General features: G+C 33.5%; 1 protein-coding gene and 2 long non-coding RNA genes across 3 annotated transcripts; 2 read left to right on the top strand and 1 right to left on the bottom strand.

Annotated features, from left to right (window-relative positions):
- Positions 1–2,015: 2,015 nt before the first annotated feature.
- LOC121175258 (uncharacterized) lies at positions 2,016–2,240 on the bottom strand. The gene is made up of 2 exons (XR_005892485.1): positions 2,205–2,240; positions 2,016–2,137 (listed from the first exon to the last, which is right to left on the bottom strand). It is a non-coding gene; the product is annotated as an uncharacterized lncRNA (long non-coding RNA).
- A 7,307-nt stretch (positions 2,241–9,547) lies between these two features.
- LOC121175256 (uncharacterized) lies at positions 9,548–10,715 on the top strand. Its single transcript, XR_005892483.1, has 3 exons — positions 9,548–10,015; positions 10,085–10,201; positions 10,330–10,715. It is a non-coding gene; the product is annotated as an uncharacterized lncRNA (long non-coding RNA).
- A 204-nt stretch (positions 10,716–10,919) lies between these two features.
- Positions 10,920–14,647, top strand: LOC106794176 (lysine-specific demethylase JMJ25; the record flags this gene model as incomplete). The annotated part of the gene is made up of 5 exons (XM_041017792.1): positions 10,920–11,129; positions 11,939–12,268; positions 12,806–13,266; positions 14,136–14,159; positions 14,547–14,647. Coding segments are annotated over 5 exons (1,059 nt in total), but the record flags the coding sequence as incomplete, so codon positions are not given.
- Between the last annotated feature and the right edge of the window lie 3,999 nt (positions 14,648–18,646).

Below are 18,646 nucleotides of genomic sequence, written 5' to 3'. Positions count from 1 at the left end.
CCTTGAAAATTTGTCTTGTTAAAACTCTATTGGTTTAACTTTCATTTCATTTTTTTTTTGTCTTTGCTTATTGTTTGTCTCTTTGTTTCCTTACTTGTGATTTGTCATATAGGGAATTGGAAAGGAGGATTGATGTCATACCTTGAAGAATTTGAGTCAAGAAGCAAGGGGTCAACCACCTTAAGAGCTATTGGACTAAGAAGCACTCCAAATTGAGTGAAACATCAAAGATAGAATAGCCACCACAATTGAGGACTTTTTTTTTTATAATTTTGTAATTGACAATTTGCTTTGCTTTCAAATTTTGTAACAAAAAGGCCTTTCATTGGAAGTAAGTTGGGAGCCTCCAATAGGTCACCCTACTTCCATTTGTGTGTAATAATTTTAGGCAATTTTCCCTTAGGATAGTGAGTGTTTTGTTGGGAACCTTAAATAAGATCATCCAAACACTCTTAGGATCCGCCTAGTTTGCATTTCTTGCACTTTAATTTCTGGCTTACTTACATAGCTTATTTTCTTTACTCTCCATTGTCAAACCGCCTAGGTAGCTTGTCTTTGCTTATTGTTTGTCTCTTTGTTTCCTTGCTTGTGATTTGTCATATAGGGAATTGCAAAGGAGGATTGATGTCATACCTTGAAGAATTTGAGTCAAGAAGCAAGGGGTCAACCACCTTAAGAGCTATTGGACTAAGAAGCACTCCAAATTGAGTGAAACATCAAACATAGAATAGCCACCACAATTGAGGACTTTTTTTTTGTAATTTTGTAATTGACAATTTGCTTTGCTTTCAAATTTTGTAACAAAAAGGCCTTTCATTGGAAGTAAGTTGGGAGCCTCCAATAGGTCACCCTACTTCCATTTGTGTGTAATAATTTTAGGCAATTTTCCCTTAGGATAGTGAGTGTTTTGTTGGGAACCTTAAATAAGATCATCCAAACACTCTTAGGATCCGCCTAGTTTGCATTTCTTGCACTTTAAATTCTTGCTTACTTTCATAGCTTATTTTCTTTACTCTCCATTGTCAAACCGCCTAGGTAGCTTGTCTCTGCTTATTGTTTGTCTCTTTGTTTCCTTGCTTGTGATTTGTCATTTAGGGAATTGGAAAAGAGGATTGATGTCATACCTTGAAAGAATTTAAGTCATGAAAGCAAGGGGTCAACCACCTTAAGAGCTATTGGACTAAGAAGCACTCCAAATCGAGTGAAACATCAAAGATAGAATAGCCCCACAAACGAGGACTTTTTTTTTGTAATTTTGTAATTGACAATTTGCTTTGCTTTCAAATTTTGTTTACAAAAAGGCCTTTCATTGGAAGTAAGTGGGGAGCCTCCAATAGGTCACCCTACTTCCATTTGTGTGTAATAATTTTAGGCAATTTTCCCTTAGGATAGTGAGTGTTTTGTTGGGAACCTTAAATAAGATCATCCAAACACTCTTAGGATCCGCCTAGTTTGCATTTCTTGCACTTTTATTTCTTGCTTACTTTCATAGCTTATTTGCTTTACTCTCCATTGTCAAACCGCCTAGGTAGCTTGTCTTTGCTTATTGTTTGTCTCTTTGTTTCCTTGCTTGTGATTTGTCATATAGGGAATATGAAAGGAGGATTGATGTCATACCTTGAAGAATTTGAGTCAAGAAGCAAGGGGTCAACCACCTTAAGAGCTATTGGACTAAGAATACTCCAAATTGAGTGAAACATCAAAGATAGAATAGCCACCACAATTGAGGACTTTTTTTTTGTAATTGACAATTTGCTTTGCTTTCAAATTTTGTAACAAAATGGCCTTTCATTGGAAGTAAGTTGGGAGCCTACAATAGGTCACCGTACTTCCATTTGTGTGTAAGAATTTTAGGCAATTTTCCCTTAGGATAGTGAGTGTTTTGTTGGGAACCTTAAATAAGATCATCCAAACACTCTTAGGATCCGCCTAGTTTGCATTTCTTGCACTTTAATTTCTTGCTTACTTTCCTAGCTTATTTTCTTTACTCTCCATTGTCAAACCGCCTAGGTAGCTTGTCTTTGCTTATTGTTTGTATCTTTGTTTTCTTGCTTGTGATTTGTCATATAGGGAATTGGAAAGGAGGATTGATGTCATACCTTGAAGAATTTGAGTCAAGAAGCAAGGGGTCAACCACCTTAAGAGCTATTGGACTAAGAAGCACTCCAAATTGAGTGAAACATCAAAGATAGAATAGCCACCACAATTGAGGACTTTTTTTTTGTAATTTTGTAATTGACAATTTGCTTTGCTTTCAAATTTTGTAACAAAAAGGCCTTTCATTGGAAGTAAGTTGGGAGCCTCCAATAGGTCACCCTACTTCTATTTGTGTGTAATAATTTTAGGCAATTTTCCCTTAGGATAGTGAGTGTTTTGTTGGGAACCTTAAATAAGATCATCCAAACAGTCTTAGGATCCGCCTAGTTTTCATTTCTTGCACTTTAAATTCTTGCTTACTTTCATAGCTTATTTTCATTACTCTCCATTGTCAAACCGCCTAGGTAGCTTGTCTTTGCTTATTGTTTGTCTCTTTGTTTCCTTACTTGTGATTTGTCATATAGGGAATTGGAAAGGAGGATTGATGTCATACCTTGAAGAATTTGAGTCAAGAAGCAAGGGAGTCAACCACCTTAAGAGCTATTGGACTAAGAAGCACTCCAAATTGAGTGAAACATCAAAGATAGAATAGCCACCACAATTGAGGACTTTTTTTTTTGTAATTTTGTAATTGACAATTTGCTTTGCTTTCAAATTTTGTAACAAAAAGACCTTTCATTGGAAGTATGTTGGGAGCCTCCAATAGGTCACCCTACTTCCATTTGTGTGTAATAATTTTAGGCAATTTTCCCTTAGGATAGTGAGTGTTTTGTTGGGAACCTTAAATAAGATCATCCAAACACTCTTAGGATCCGCCTAGTTTGCATTTCTTGCACTTTAATTTCTTGCTTACTTTCCTAGCTTATTTTCTTTACTCTCCATTGTCAAACCGCCTAGGTAGCTTGTCTTTGCTTATTGTTTGTCTCTTTGTTTCCTTGCTTGTGATTTGTCATATAGGGAATTGGAAAGGAGGATTGATGTCATACCTTGAAGAATTTGAGTCAAGAAGCAAGGGGTCAACCACCTTAAGAGCTATTGGACTAAGAAGCACTCCAAATTGAGTGAAACATCAAAGATAGAATAGCCACCACAATTGAGGACTTTTTTTTTGTAATTGACTGTTTGCTTTGCTTTCAAATTTTGTAACAACATGGCCTTTCATTGGAAGTAAGTTGGGAGCCTCCAATAGGTCACCCTACTTCCATTTGTGTGTAATAATTTTAGGCAATTTTTCCTTAGGATATTGAGTGTTTTGTTCGGAACCATAAATAAGATCATCCAAACACTCTTAGGATCCACCTAGTTTGCATTTCTTGCACTTTAATTTCTTGCTTACTTTCATAGCTTATTTCCTTTACTCTCCATTGTCAAACCGCCTAGGTAGCTTGTCTTTGCTTATTGTTTGTCTCTTTGTTTCCTTGCTTGTGATTTGTCATATAGGGAATTGGAAAGGAGGATTGATGTCATACCTTGAAGAATTTGAGTCAAGAAGCAAGGGGTCAACCACCTTAAGAGCTATTGGACTAAGAAGCACTCCAAATTGAGTGAAACATCAAAGATAGAATAGCCACCACAATTGAGGACTTTTTTTTGTAATTTTGTAATTGACAATTTGCTTTGCTTTCAAATTTTGTAACAAAAAGGACTTTCATTGGAAGTAAGTTGGGAGCCTCCAATAGGTCACCCTACTTCCATTTGTGTGTAATAATTTTAGGCAATTTTCCCTTAGGATAGTGAGTGTTTTGTTGGGAACCTTAAATAAGATCATCCAAACACTCTTAGGATCCGCCTAGTTTGCATTTCTTGCACTTTAATTTCTTGCTTACTTTCATAGCTTATTTCCTTTACTCTCCATTGTCAAACTGCCTAGATAGCTTGCCTTTTACCAATTAGTTTTTACCTTATCTTTCACATCTCTTTTAGTGTTTATTTTGGCTAGTTTCAATCATAGTTTCTTTTACCTTTTGTTTTCAAACCCCCAACAAGAAAGAACCATAACTTAGGAACCAACATGAGTCTTCATTCTTCATCTAGTGTTAATGGTGAGGGTTTTACTCCTAAGGACCCTTGTATAAGATATTAGATGAGTTGAGATCGCTTAATTAGGGTTTAGAAGTATTGACTAATCAAGGTTTAGGTCTAGTTGACTTGTTGGGGTTTAAGGGTATTTGACAAATTTGGGTTTATGGGTATTTCACTAATTAGGGTGATTTGTACTTGACTAATTAGGGTTTTGTGTTCATTGACCAATTAGGGTTTATGACTATTTTAAAAACTTAGGGTTTACGGATACTTCACTAATTAGAGTTTACGGGTATTTGACAACTTAGTGTTTAGGTTTTAGGGGTATTTGAGTAACGAGGGTTTATGTGTAGTTGAGTAATTAGGGTTTAGTGTTACTTGACCAATTAGCGTTTAGGATTATTTGACAAATTAGAGTTACTTGACTAATTAGAGTTTAGGGTTATATGACAAATTAGGGTTAGTTGACTAATTATAATTTAGGGGTATTTTACAAATAAGGTTTTTTGATTACTTGACAAATTAGGATTTAGCAGTATTTGACTAATTACGGTTTATGGGTACTTGAGTAGTTAAGGTTTAGGGGTATTTGACAAAGTAGGAAATAAGGATATTTGACTAATAAGGGTTTAGGGTACTTGACTAATTAGGTTACTTGACTAAGTAGGATTTAGGGGTATTTGAAAAATTAGATGTTTAGGGTTACTTGAGAAATTGGGGTTTATGTGTGTTTGACTATTTCAGATTTATGTGTACTTGACTAATTAGGGTTTTGTGTTACTTAACTAATTAGGGTTTATGGTTATTTGACAAATTAGACTTTAGGGTTACTTTGCTAGTTATGGTTTAGGGGTATTTATGGTTATTTGACAAATTAGACTTTAGGGTTACTTTGCTAGTTATGGTTTAGGGGTATTTCAAAGATAAGGGTTTAGGATTACTTGACTGATTGAGTTTTAATGGGTATTTGACAAAGTAGGGTTCAGGGTTTCTTTACAAATAAGCTTTTAGTGGTATTTGACTAATTATGGTTTATTGTACTTGACTTATTAGGGTTTAGTGTTACATGACCAATTAGGGTTTAGGGTTATTTGAAAAGATAGGGTTGCTTGACTAATTGGGTTTAGGGGTATTTGACAAATAAGGGTTTAGGGTTACTTGACGAATTTGGATTTAGGGGTATTTGACTAATGAGGATTTATATGTAGTTGAGTTAATTAGGGTTTAGTGTTACTTGGCCAATTAGGGTTTAGGGTATTTGACAAATTAGGGTTACTTGACTAATAAGGGTTTATGGGTATTTGAAAATTAAGGTTTAGGGTTACTTGACAATTTGGGGTTTAGGTGTATGTGACTAATTAAGATTTATAGGTACTTGACTAATTAAGGTTTAGTGGTACTTGACTAATTAGGGTGTAGGGTTATTTGACAAATTAGAATATTGTGTTACTTGACCAATTAGGGTTTATGGTTATTTGACAATTTAGGGTTATTTGATTTATTAGGGTTTATGAGTATTTGAAAAATTAGGATTCACGTGTTACTTGACAAATTGGGGTTTATGTGTACTTGACTAATTAGGGTTTAGTGTTACTTGAATGCTTAGGGTTTAGGGTTATTTTACAAATTAGGGATACAGTTACTTAACTAATTAGGGTTTATCTATATTTGATAGATCATGGTTTAGGTTTACTTTACTAATTGGGGTTTAAGTGTGTTTGATAAATTAGGGTTTAGGGTTATTTGAAAAAATAGGGTTGCTTGACTAATTGGGTTTAGGGATATTTGACAAATAAGGGTTTAGGGTTACTTGACAAATTCGGGTTTAGGGGTATTTGACTAATGAGGGTTTATAGGTAGTTGAGTAATTAGGGTTTAGTGTTACTTGGTCAATTAGGGTTTAGGGGTATTTGACAAATTAGGGTTACTTGACTAATTAGGGTTTATGGGTATTTGAGGAGAAAATGACTTTTATCTTGTTAGTGGCCTGCACAAAATTGCAGGAATGAGGAGAAAATGAGTTTGTTGCAGTACCAAATACCTTAAATACTTCTTCCTCATCACCTAGCCACCAAGTCAATTTCCCTTCCTTGACATCAATCAATGTTCCTATTGTGTTGAGGAAGAGTTTTCCCAAAATAATTGGTGTGACTTCATTCTCCTCTATATCCAGAATCATAAAGTCCACAGGGAAAATGAATTTTCTGACCTTGATCAGTAAGTCTTCCACTATCCCTTGTGGGAAGCAGAGAGTCCTATTTGCAAGCGGAGAGTCCTATTATTATTATTCTTGTTGTTGTTGTTGTTGTTGGATTATGAAAGAAAACTGAACAACATTGAAAAACAATAATTTTGTACCCATCGTCATCATTTATTTGCCGAGTAAAATCAAGTAATACCCAGAAAAATATCTTGGAATGAGTAAAGATACCAAGTACTAATCCAAATCCAAATAGTCAAATACATAGAGTTTAGTTCAAATGCAAACAAATTGATCAAAAAAGTAAAGACGATAATATCAGTCACATATCAAGATGATCAGAAAAACCTGAAAGATGGAGCTAACCTCATTATTTGAAAACATTGAAATTACCCATTTGTTTCTTATAGTTGTAATAACTTTCCCTTTTAGTCCGTATAGTTTAAAACATCTCATTTTGGTGCCTATAGTTGCAATTCTTTACCTTTTTGGTCCTCACTATCAAGTATCCATTTACATAGTTTGAAACGAATGTGGCATGGCTCATTTAATCCACCTTCATCTCAAAGGTGTTAGGTGACTTTAGACAACAAGGAGAAAAAGGTGATTGCAAATATAGGGCATATAATCATGGATTCAATTTCTCATTTATTTTTTTGGCTAGCGCTTGTAGTCTACATGGGTGGAGTTTGAGAAAGACACATTGATTCATTTTCTCTCTCTTCTTGTTGACTCATAACCTCAACTACTCAGATCCGCCTTCTTTGGTTCAAATCATGCACTATAAGATTAGATATAATCTAGCCCAATGAATTTCCTAGAGACATGAGCCTAGCTACATTGCTTTCCCAGATTAATTAGTCTAGCCTCACAATGTTAGGAACAAAATTGAAATGATGAAGAAAAGAATTTTACTAAATATAAGAAAAGAACAGAAAATAGAAGAGAATATTTCATATCCTTCTTTCCCTATTTATATCTAATAAAACCCTTTAATTAACTAACTCATTAATAGTCCAAATATCCTTCTCATTGTATCCTAAATCCTAACACACAACTTTACCACAAGTATCACTAAACCCTAAATCCTAAACCCCAAGCCCTAAACCCAAACCCTAAACACACAACTTTAATCCATGCATTGAAGGCTTCAAATATTGCAAGCCACTTGTGCAATTAGATGGGACATTTTTAACTGGCAAATACCATGGTACTTTGTTAACTCCCATCGGACAAGATTGTAGTAGGAACAATTTTCCACTTGATTTTGCAGTTGTTGAGAGCGAGACTAGAGAAGCTTGGATGTGGTTCTTGCATTATTTGCGAAGATATGTTACTCCGCAACCAAATTTATGTATTATATCAGACAGGGGAACCAGTTTGCTAGCAGCTTTACAATCCGAACGTGTTGGTTGGAATGAACCAGATGTTTCGTCTGTGTATTGCATTCGCCACATTGCATCAAATTTCAACAAACAGTTTAAAAATGTTGACTTAAAAAAACAAGTAATCAATATGGGTATGTTTCTTCCTATTTCATGCATCATATTCTTGCTTTATTACATGTTTACTATTTATTACTCATTTTTCTATCTTTTTCGCACATGGTATGAGATGAGGAAACTACGATTTGAGGCTAAGTTGCTCGCTATGCGAGCAAAGTTTCCACAAGCAGCAGATTAGTTGGATCAAATTCCTAAGAGTAAATGGACTCAAGCGTATGATAAAGGAAAACAGTATGACCATATGACTACCAACCTTGCTAAATGTATGAATTCTGTTTTGAAAGGAGCCCGAGCATTACCTATTGCTGCCTTAGTCAATGAAACATTTAATAAAATAAATGATTCATTTGTTACTAACGGCATCAAAATCATGAATATGATAAAGACAGGGCATAGGTACTCCAAAGACGTATATGTCATGATGCAAGAAAATCAACACATTGCTACCTCGCATTATGTTCGCATGTATGTTCGAGAAACAGGGGAGTTTGAGGTTCAAGAAATTGCAAATACGCGACTTGATCGACGAGCAATGGCATGCACTGTCAAATTGAATGAATGGTCGTGTGATTGCGGACAATTTCAAGCACTTCGACTACCTTGCTTGCATGCAATTGCAGCGTGTGTTTTTTGCAATTTAAATTATGATGACTTTGTTGACCCTGTATACAAGTTGGAAAACATTTTCAAAGTTTATCAACATCATTTTCATTCCCTAGGAAGTGAAGACACATGGCCACAATATTTAGATTCGTATTTTATGTCTGATCCTTCGAAACGACGATTGACATCAGGCAAGCCGACCACTACTCGAATACATAATGAGATGGATGAACCAATTCCAAATAGGCCTAAGAAATGCTCATTATGTAGAAGTGAAGGACATAATCGGACTAACTGTCCATACAAACAAGTACATGACTAAAATAACTTGTAATTTTTATGTTTTTCTTTCATTTGTATTGTGCGTTTTATATTAATATATTAATTATGTTATTTTTAATTTTTATTGATAGATTATTTAAACTTTAAATAAGAAACATTTAAAGTAAACTATATTCAAAATATATATAACATGTTTTAAATAATAAAACATTAAAATAAAATAATAAAAAAAAAATAAAATTCACTGAAAATATACTAATAAAATCAACTCAATATTATTTATCATATATGGTAAAGTATATTTTTTAACTTTTTTTATTTAAAATAAAAATAAAAATGTAAAAAATATTAAATTTAAAAGAAAAAACCGATTTAGGAAAAGAAAAAAAAATAGGTTAACATAACAAAAACATGTCTACAAATAGTAAAAAAACATTTAAAAAATTTAACAAAAAGAAAAAAAAATAGTTTTACGAATTTTTAAAGTTGTAAAACAAAATATGACTTCCGTTTTAAAAAAATGACTTAAAAAGTCGTAAAAAGAATAACATTTGCACTGAAGTCGTACATATTTTTACGACTTCAGTTAAAATTTTTTTTTAAAAAATAACAAGTCGTAGCCGGTGTTATTACTTCTGAGTCAGAAGTCCTAACACCTGTTTCGACTTATCCCATTTTGAATAATTTTTTTAAAATATATCCCCAATTGAAAAATTGAATATTTTTTGTTTATCCCTAATTGATAAAAAGCTCATAAGTAGACTCTTTTTCCCTTATTTTTACCTAATGTCAATAATATAAGATGTTCAATTTTATAATTATGTTGATAATTTTCTTTTTTATATATATAGATAGTGAATAAAAGGTAAATGTAATAATCTCCTATTCTTACCAATATCAATAATATAATGTTCAATCTTATTTTTAATAGTTTGGTTTTATATCCGTTAGCGGTGAATTTGGCCGTTAGAATATCAATACTATAATGTCCTTTGACGGTTTTCTTTTATATATAGAGAGTGAGAGTTTGGTTTTATATCCGTAGGGTGAATTTGGCGGTGCGGTGAATTTGGCGGTGGGACTTGAGAAACTGAAGGAGGCTCTCCAAATCTTGAATTCTCCTTCCCCTTCTTCCCCTACTGTCCTAAGACCTTCACTTTGTTTTGCTCCCAACCCCACTCCTCCTCGGTCTTTCCTCTCATTTATGTATCCAAGAACGACGCCGACTCTAAATCACTCTATGTCAATTTGGATGATAATGTGAGTCACCAGAAAGAAAGGTTCTTTTTGGTTTTCCATACCTCAGGTAAAGGTTCAACAATCTTATTGCCATTACTTTAATAACTTTAAATACTAATTCTTTTGCCGCTCCCAGATTGAGTTAGATGAGCTGGAAAGTGTTTCCATTCTGTCAATGACCCTTGCATGGGATGAATTTTCCTTCTCTACTTTTCAAGAAGCCCATTATTCGCTTCAAGATTCTCTAGACCAGGTGCCTGACATGCCTTTTTGATATCTTTTCTGCTTTTGTTGTTTTATTTACCATCATTCCCTGCTTCTATCATTTTTCATGTAATTTGGAATATTTAAAGTTAAATGGTCAATTCTTTTTTGTATCAGTTTTTACACCTTTGTGAATGAAAAAAGGGAATCTTTCATTATGGTTTGGTTGGGCCTTTCTCTTTGTTTTCTATAATCTAGAGGATCCTTATCTTCTTGGGTTCTGAAAAAATAAAAACATCAACTCCCTCCTGTATTTATGCTTGATGTTATTTCCTACGGTGTGGGTTATGTGTCATGTCTGGTCTACGATTGACACATGTAAATCCAAATGCACTAGAGCTGCTCTCAAAAATCTCAATTTGGCAGAAGATAGATCTATTCCAAGGGTACAAGCTCATTTCTTTCCTAAGAATATGTAAGTTTTACTTGCAACTAGTTGTTACTTCCCTGAATTCCTTGTCCAAAAGTCAATGATGAATGTAACCATGGTTTTCTTGAACTGAGAAGCATATTGGGTCAACATTTTGTCTGAGTTAGTGTGTAAAGCAAAAGAACTAGTGCAAGCATACAAGCTTCAAAATGTAGTTAAGACTGCAGACAACTTCTGTTCATGTTTGAAGCTTGATAGAAACACAGATGTTAGCTATAGTAATATGAGGAAGGCTGCTTCTTGAGAAGATTTGACTGACAACTATTTATTCTATCCAAATGCTGTAGATCTTCAGTACAAGGATTTAAGGCATTTTCAGTGGCATTGGGAAAAGGGGGAGCCTGTAATTGTCAGCAATGTGCTTGAATGTACATCTGGTTTAAGCTGGGAATCGCTTGTCATGTGGCGTGCATTACGTCATGTAACTAATACCAAGCATGGCCAACATTTGGCGGAGAAAACAATTGATTGCTTAGATTGGACTGAGGTTTGCTTAATTTCCCAATCTTTAACTTTATTGACCATGGAGAGCTTTTTACAAAAATTTAATTCTTCACCTTCATTCTCATGAAGATTATTGAATTCCATAGAGTCATCAGAACAGAATGTCCTTGAAATATTTTGTGAAGTACTGAAAAATTACAATTTTTTGGTGGATGGTTCCACTTTAAGAAACAGTTTGTAGATGTTCTGCTATCTGGGTCATAAAGAGATACCGGCCTAAGGTGGAATGTTGGTAAACAAAACGCACATTAGGGTGATAATTAGAAATCATTTTTCTGAGTGTAGTTTTTATATTAATCTCAAATTTTAAGCCCTTGTTTCATGCTTTATGCTGTCTCTCCATCATTCTCAAGAAATATGGCTAGTGTGATCAATTTATCCTGCTACCATCATCATCATATTCATCTTCTTAGTCCTAGGTTTTGCTCCTTATCTTATCATCTTAGAAAATTTTATCTCAATGTTTGGTTGTTTCTTGTCCCTGCCCCATTTTGCGGTTTTTGCTTTGCCTGCCCAGACCTTTCTTGTTGCCCTTGCATCCTTTGGTATGTTTGTCTAGTTCTTAGACTTGCAGCATCTAGCTGATGTTGGGTAAAATGTGCTTTTTATTTTTTTTAGTTTGTTGAAAATGTTATTTTCGATTTGTACTCATTCTGTTTTTCTGTTTAGTAATCAGACTAGAGTAAATCATATCTGCTTTATTTTACTGATTTAGTACTGCTTTTACTGGACTTGTTTATTCAGTTGCTGCTGATTTCTGCATTTCTCTTTTGAGGTATTGGTTAAATGCAGGGGGAAATTAATAGCCACCAACTTTTTACTGGCTATACAAATGGTCGTAGAGATTGGCTTGCTTGGCCACAGATATTGAAATTAAAAGATTGGCCTCCTTCTAATTTATTTGAGGAACAATTGCCTCGTCATTGTGCTGAGTTCATATCTTCCTTACCCTTCAAGGAATATACTGATCCTCACAAAGGTTCTCTTAACCTTGCTGTGAAGTTGCCTAATGGTTCTCTAAAGCCAGACCTGGGGCCAAAAACATATATTGCTTATGGATTTCCTCAGGAGCTTGGACGTGGTGATTCAGTGACTAAGCTCCATTGTGATATGTCTGATGCAGTATGCTCTATTTGCTTATTTCTTTCCTGGGCTGTTATTTTCAAGGATTTCTTCTAAATTATTTGAACTTTTTAAATAGATTTCATATTGGATGGTGTATAGTTTGTAGGATGTATAAAGTGTTGTCTTTGATAAGCCATTGCATTTCTCTGTTCTGTTTCTTATGAGTAGTTTGTGGCTTCAATTCCATGTCAGTTTTTAAGTTCTGTGCATTGTCTTCAATTCATAAACTCTCATTTGATTCTATATTTGACGAGTTATTTCCCTGGTTGTTATAATGATTGATTGATAATTAGAAAAACTACTCTTGTTTTGATAGTAGAATCATCACATTAGTATTGTTAAGGACTTGAAATGAATGATGCCTTTGGCTTAGAGAAGGCTTTAATTTGCGTATATATACTTATGTCAGTTGCATAGATTTTCCTGATCAAACATTGGTTAGTGTTTTGTATATTTTGCTGTATGTGGCCCTGAGTGCATGCTTATCAATGAAGGAATTGAAGCATTTTTTTTTTAATAATTTTGCTGTTTTAGGTAAATGTGTTGACTCATATTGCTGAAGTGAAACTGGATTCTGATCAACTTACTGTCATTGAGAAGTTGAAGCAAAAGCATCTCGAGCAAGAGAAAAGGGAGCTACTTGGTGATGATCAGGATGGAGAAACTAATGTTGACATGCTTAATAATTCATCTTCTACAATAAATGCTTTGGACAGGCAAACTAGTGTTGAAGTCATGGAACAAGAAGGTGGATTATGTGATGGGAAAGAAGTTGATCAGTTTCATCAACCGTCTGGTAGTAATGAGGTTGCCATTGCTAATGAGGATGGTATTTCATATGGATCAGAGCTCATAGAGGTTGACAAAGTAAAAATAAATCAAGGTGATTTGTTGTTTGGGGGGGATGCTTCAGATGGTGCTCTCTGGGATATTTTTTGGAGACAGGATGTCCCTAAGTTGCAGGAATATCTGAAGAAGCATTTCAGAGTGTTTAGGTATGTCCATTGCTGTCCTTTAAAGCAGGTAAATTATTAAAATGATTCAGTTATCTGTCTGAGTACTCCTTATCAACCTGAGTCTTTTATAACAAATATTTTCACCTTTAGGTTATATTTTTAAATTTTAATATTTGGAGCTTTGCACCCTTATAACAATGACATTCTCCCATTCCCTTATTTTATTCTGATAAAAATTTCAGTAAATATGCATGTCATAAAGGATTGGGTGAAGGATCAAGCTGCTAATAAATAGTTATTTAGAAAATAAAAAAAATGTTTCTTTGCTTATTTTATTATGTGGTAATGAGCTTTTCATTAATATGACAATAGATGCCATGCAATTGCAACTGTGTTCGTTCCTTAAACAAAGGCTGGGAATAGCATTATAGTGCAATTACCAGTCCAAAATATTCATTAATTTTTCAAATAAATATGTTTTATAATTTGCAAAGTGAGAGAGTACAGCTGGGAAATTGAGTGTATCCGACTAGACCGAGTTTCCCAGTTCTTACTAGTTCAGTGTTGGGTTGATTACATGGCACCGGATTAGATGCATATCCGATTTGATATGTGACCCGAACCGGTGCTATGCCCGGGTTCCGGTTTAACCGGTTGGACTGGCTGGTCCAGTCTGAGTTTTATAACACTGCACACAAGATCCCTTTGGTCTTGAATCACAGACAGTACACTGCCCACTTGCCTTGTACTGAAATTCAACATTTTATTAAAAGAACGAAGACAGCACGTTTGAACTCTATTCATGTTACATTAGGTAAAGTTTATGAATTGTTTTTACTCTTTTTATTACAGCTCTAACAAAAAAACTAATTCAAATTCAATTTATAATATTTTTTTTTTTTTTGCAGGATGATTGACTTTTGGATGTATAGGTCTTTACGCCTTTATCTTATTCTGCAATGACTCTGTGAGAGAGGAAGAATAAAAGGGAATGGAAGTTTGGAAAATTTTAGACTAGAAGAAAGCCAACTTAGAGTTGAGCTTTTTAAGAACAAATTCTATCTCAAAATCAATTATAAGATGAATAAGATTTTTAAAATTTAAATAACCAAATGGTCTAGATCTAAAAATAAGCTCTATTTCACCTAGATATCTAGCTTTGATGGTTGCCGAACACCTTAGATTTTGGGAAATTTAATTCATGTACCATAGAAAAAAGAAGAAAATTATTCATTTGCCAGGTTATTTCTAGTTGTTATGTTTATCTGTTGTATTTGTCTGAAGTTTGTCCTTGTTATGTTTGTCTCTTGTATTATCAGTTGGATCATGCCAATGAATTATCAAACTCCCTGAAAGAAAGTGCCAATATTAACACTGTTTGGGCATCGCTTATTGTTGAAGAATGCACAAGACTTGGTTTGATGGTGAGATGATCTGATAAATATTACATATGCACCAATATTAATGCATGATTCTGATTTATTCTTTTGTTTAGTATTTGTGTATTGCTCCTGGATCTAGACCTTCCCCTGTTGCTGTTGCTGCTGCAAGTCACAAATTAATCACATGTATTTCATGCTCCGATGAGCATTCACTTGCATATGATGCTGTTGGATATGGAAGAGGATCTCACATTCCAGCAGTAGCCATTACATCATCAGGCACTGCAATTTCCAACCTTCTTCCTGCTGTATGTTTCATTATTTTCATGAATTTATTTTAGGGTAAAATACATTTTTGGTCCCCCTATAATGCTCAATCTGCAATTTTTGTCTCCTACATACTTTTATTTTTCACTCAATGTTTGACCATGGATAATCAATTAACGGTCAACTAACAGAAGAACCAAAATCGCTGATTTTGAAAAATAGGGGGACCAAAATTGCGGATTGAGCATTATAGGGGACCAATAGTGTATTTTAGCCTTTATTTTATTTTGAATGTGTGATGATTTATTAATTTCTTTCCTGTGACTTGGTTTGTTGTCATTCTGAATGCTGTTGCTAATACATGCATTGTTGGAGTTCAATTGGTTGCTTTGCTGGCTCTTTTTTTGCACTTAGTTTTTATTTTTATTTCCATCAACTTGATTTGTAGTTTTCTCTTAGAGTTTAATTCCCCTCAAGGTTTGAATTGTATTTGCTTTTAGAGTTTAATTCAAATTCACTAACTATGATAAAAATCTGATCATAAATTATCAATTATGATAAGAGTATTGATTTTTATAATAATTATTTAAAAATCGTATCTAAAATATTTTTTTAGAATAAATAATACATAGTAAATAATTTATGCACTGAAATTTTATAAAAACTTTTTACACTTTTATTTAATTATAAATTATCATATATATTAAGTCTGTTAACTTTTATAATAATTAATTTAATAATTTTTTATATGCCATCATTTCTAGTTAGTTGATTGAAAGTGTAAAAAACTTTTACACTATTATTTAATCACAAACTGTCATATGTGTGATAAATTTATTGATATTCATGATAATTATTATTAAAGTTATATGATAAATATTTCTAGTTGAATATAATTTTCTTGCACAAGCAATGCACATGCCTATTAATTAACTCAATATTAAATTAATTTACAATTTTTTTTTTTACATTTGACAGTATATCAAAATAAAACTTATGCTTTTATACAAAAACATGAGATCCTTAATGCACGATGGTTTTATATTTTGTTATATTGTGTTCATGTATTTTTTTATTTTTTTTTATACAGTGTTCTTGTATTCAATATACTTAAAAATGAAACACTTTCATGCATTCAAGTATACCAAACAAAATTCCAACACTATATTTTGGAGAAATATGGTTTCAATGTGTATTCTTTTTCAAATTTGTAAGAAGAATTTATTACTGTTTATGGTTAATATGGGCTGATATATATTTTTCCTGTAGGGACTGCAACCTAATCTACTAACTACTACTGAACTCTAATGCAGGTCAAGTCTGATCTGGCTAAAAATATCCAATCATTAGAACCAAACTCTAAATGTTATGTCTTGTAATGAGTGATTCTCTTACACTCTGAAGTATAACAATTTTACCTTATAAGGGTTCAATTCAATCAAAGTAAAATGGAAAGCGTTTCCTTATTTATCAAATATGCTTATGTTTTGTAATGTTCTTCTACTAATATGTGGCGAGCTTAATCCAAAGTGATCTTTCTTTTGGAACTATCCAGTTGAATAGCAGCATATTTTCAGCCTTGAACTTTATATTTTATTTGTGACTGTTCTTCTTTAAGAGTGGTTTATGAATGTGGTATTGATATTTGATGCACGATAACTGGCCTTCTGTCAGGTAAAGGTTCAACTTCTTATTGCCATTACTTTAATAACATTAAATACTAATTCTTTAGCCGCTCCCAGATTGAGTTAGATGAGCTGGAAAGTGTTTCCATTCTGTCCATGACCCTTGCATGGGATGAATTTTCCTTCTCTACTTTTCAAGAAGCCCATTATTCGCTTCAAGATTCTCTAGACCAGGTGCCTGACATGCCTTTTTGATATCTTTTCTGTTTTGTTGTTTTATTTACCATCATTCCCTGCTTCTATCATTTTTCATGTAATTTGGAATATTTAAAGTTAAATGGTCAATTCTTTTTTGTATCAGTTTTTACACCTTTGTGAATGAAAAAGGGAATCTTTAATTATGGTTTGGTTGGGCCTTTCTCTTTGTTTCCTATAATCTAGAGGATCCTTATCTTCTTCTTGGGTTCTGAAAAAATAAAAACATCTACTCCCTCCTGTATTTATGCTTGATGTTATTTCCTACGGTGTGGGTTATGTGTCATGTCTGGTCTACGATTGACACATGGAAATCCAAATGCACTAGAGCTGCCCTCAAAAAACTCAATTTGGTAGAAGATAGATCAATTCCAAGGGTACAAGCTCATTTCTTTCCTAAGAATATGTAAGTTTTACTTGCAACTAGTTGTTACTTCCCTGAATGCCAATATTTGTTTGACATGTTTCTTTAGTTGATATTTGTCTTTTGCATTTTCTTTTCCTTGGGTCTGGTTAAATGTTAATGCTCAAAAGGCTATTTTTGTTATTGTTGTATTTTTTTGTATTATATGCTAATATTTTAAGATTTAAATACAATGCAGTGCAAACTATATTTGGGCCAAGCCCATATACTTTCAATAGTCTAATTCTAACTCAATCCATAATAACTCTTTAACATTGTTCCCAAATCCCAAGTTTGAGCATAAATATTAATCAAGCCTAGCTTGTTACAAATGAAATAAGTGTTTTCCGGTCACAACCTTTGTGAACAGATCTGTTAGTTGGTCACTTGCCCTTATGTGGGAGGTAGATATAAGATTTTGTTGAACCTTCTCTCTGATAAAATGACAATTTATATGCTTATTCCTCTCATGAAAAACTGTTGTTGAAAGACAGAAAAACAAATACAACAACGTTGGAACTGTGTCTTAACTACACAACAAAGTCTGCTTTATACAGTATGATTGCAATAAATATAATTATAGGAGATTTTATTCTTATATACATGATTTGATATGCCTATAAATCAGATTCTAATCAAACATGCCTATAATTACAAAGATCCTAATTAAATAAGGGAACAAATAATAAAAAAATATAAAAAGAAGAGTGATTCTTAAGAGATCATCTAGGATATTCTAAAAATAGGGGGACTGAATGTCTTGATTTGGAAGAGGAATAAATTATTCAAGTTTGTTAAGATACAAATAATATTTTTGATCTCTTTAGGTGACTAACAAAATGTGCAGGTTGTGGAGGCAAGTCAAGATTTTGTGCCACTTATTTTGAGGCAAGTCAAAATGTGCAGTGGCTTTTAATATTTTAGAAAACTTAATGACCTTGGTTCAAATCCTATTTCGTGTTGTTTTTCTCTATTTTTATGTTCACAAACAACACAAAGTAGCGTAAACAACAAAAAAGTAATGTACTGGGCTGTGTGAGAAAGCAATAAACACTACTAAAATAATAGTATTCTACGATCTGCATTCAACAACAGTGGTTCCAAAAATGTTGTTGTTTTAGAGGCGGTGGTATTATAGTAAATAACAGATTTATTTCAACAACGTTTTTGTTGAAAACAACGTCATCTGCCCGTTACAAAATCGGGTTTAGTGGACACGTTGTTGAACTGCATATCCAAAGACGGGTTTTATAACACGTCTTTGAATCTGAAGTAAATTTTCATCTTTTTCCCTAGCATACTTGCACTCTACCCTAGCCCGCATTACCTCACTCATTTTGCGCCCTTAAGCTTGTCTCTCTAAGTTGGTTGCCGTCGTGAAGCACACCAGCACTGTCGTGGTTGTCGTCGACGATTTTACACTTCTAGTTTTGAATATATATACCCTAGGGTATTATTGTATACTACTGATGCTGTGTATTTGATAC

Source organism: Glycine max, chromosome 8 (assembly GCF_000004515.6).
Source record: "Glycine max cultivar Williams 82 chromosome 8, Glycine_max_v4.0, whole genome shotgun sequence".
NCBI classification, from domain to species: Eukaryota; Viridiplantae; Streptophyta; class Magnoliopsida; order Fabales; family Fabaceae; genus Glycine; species Glycine max.
This window is presented reverse-complemented; position numbering and strand designations above follow the sequence as displayed.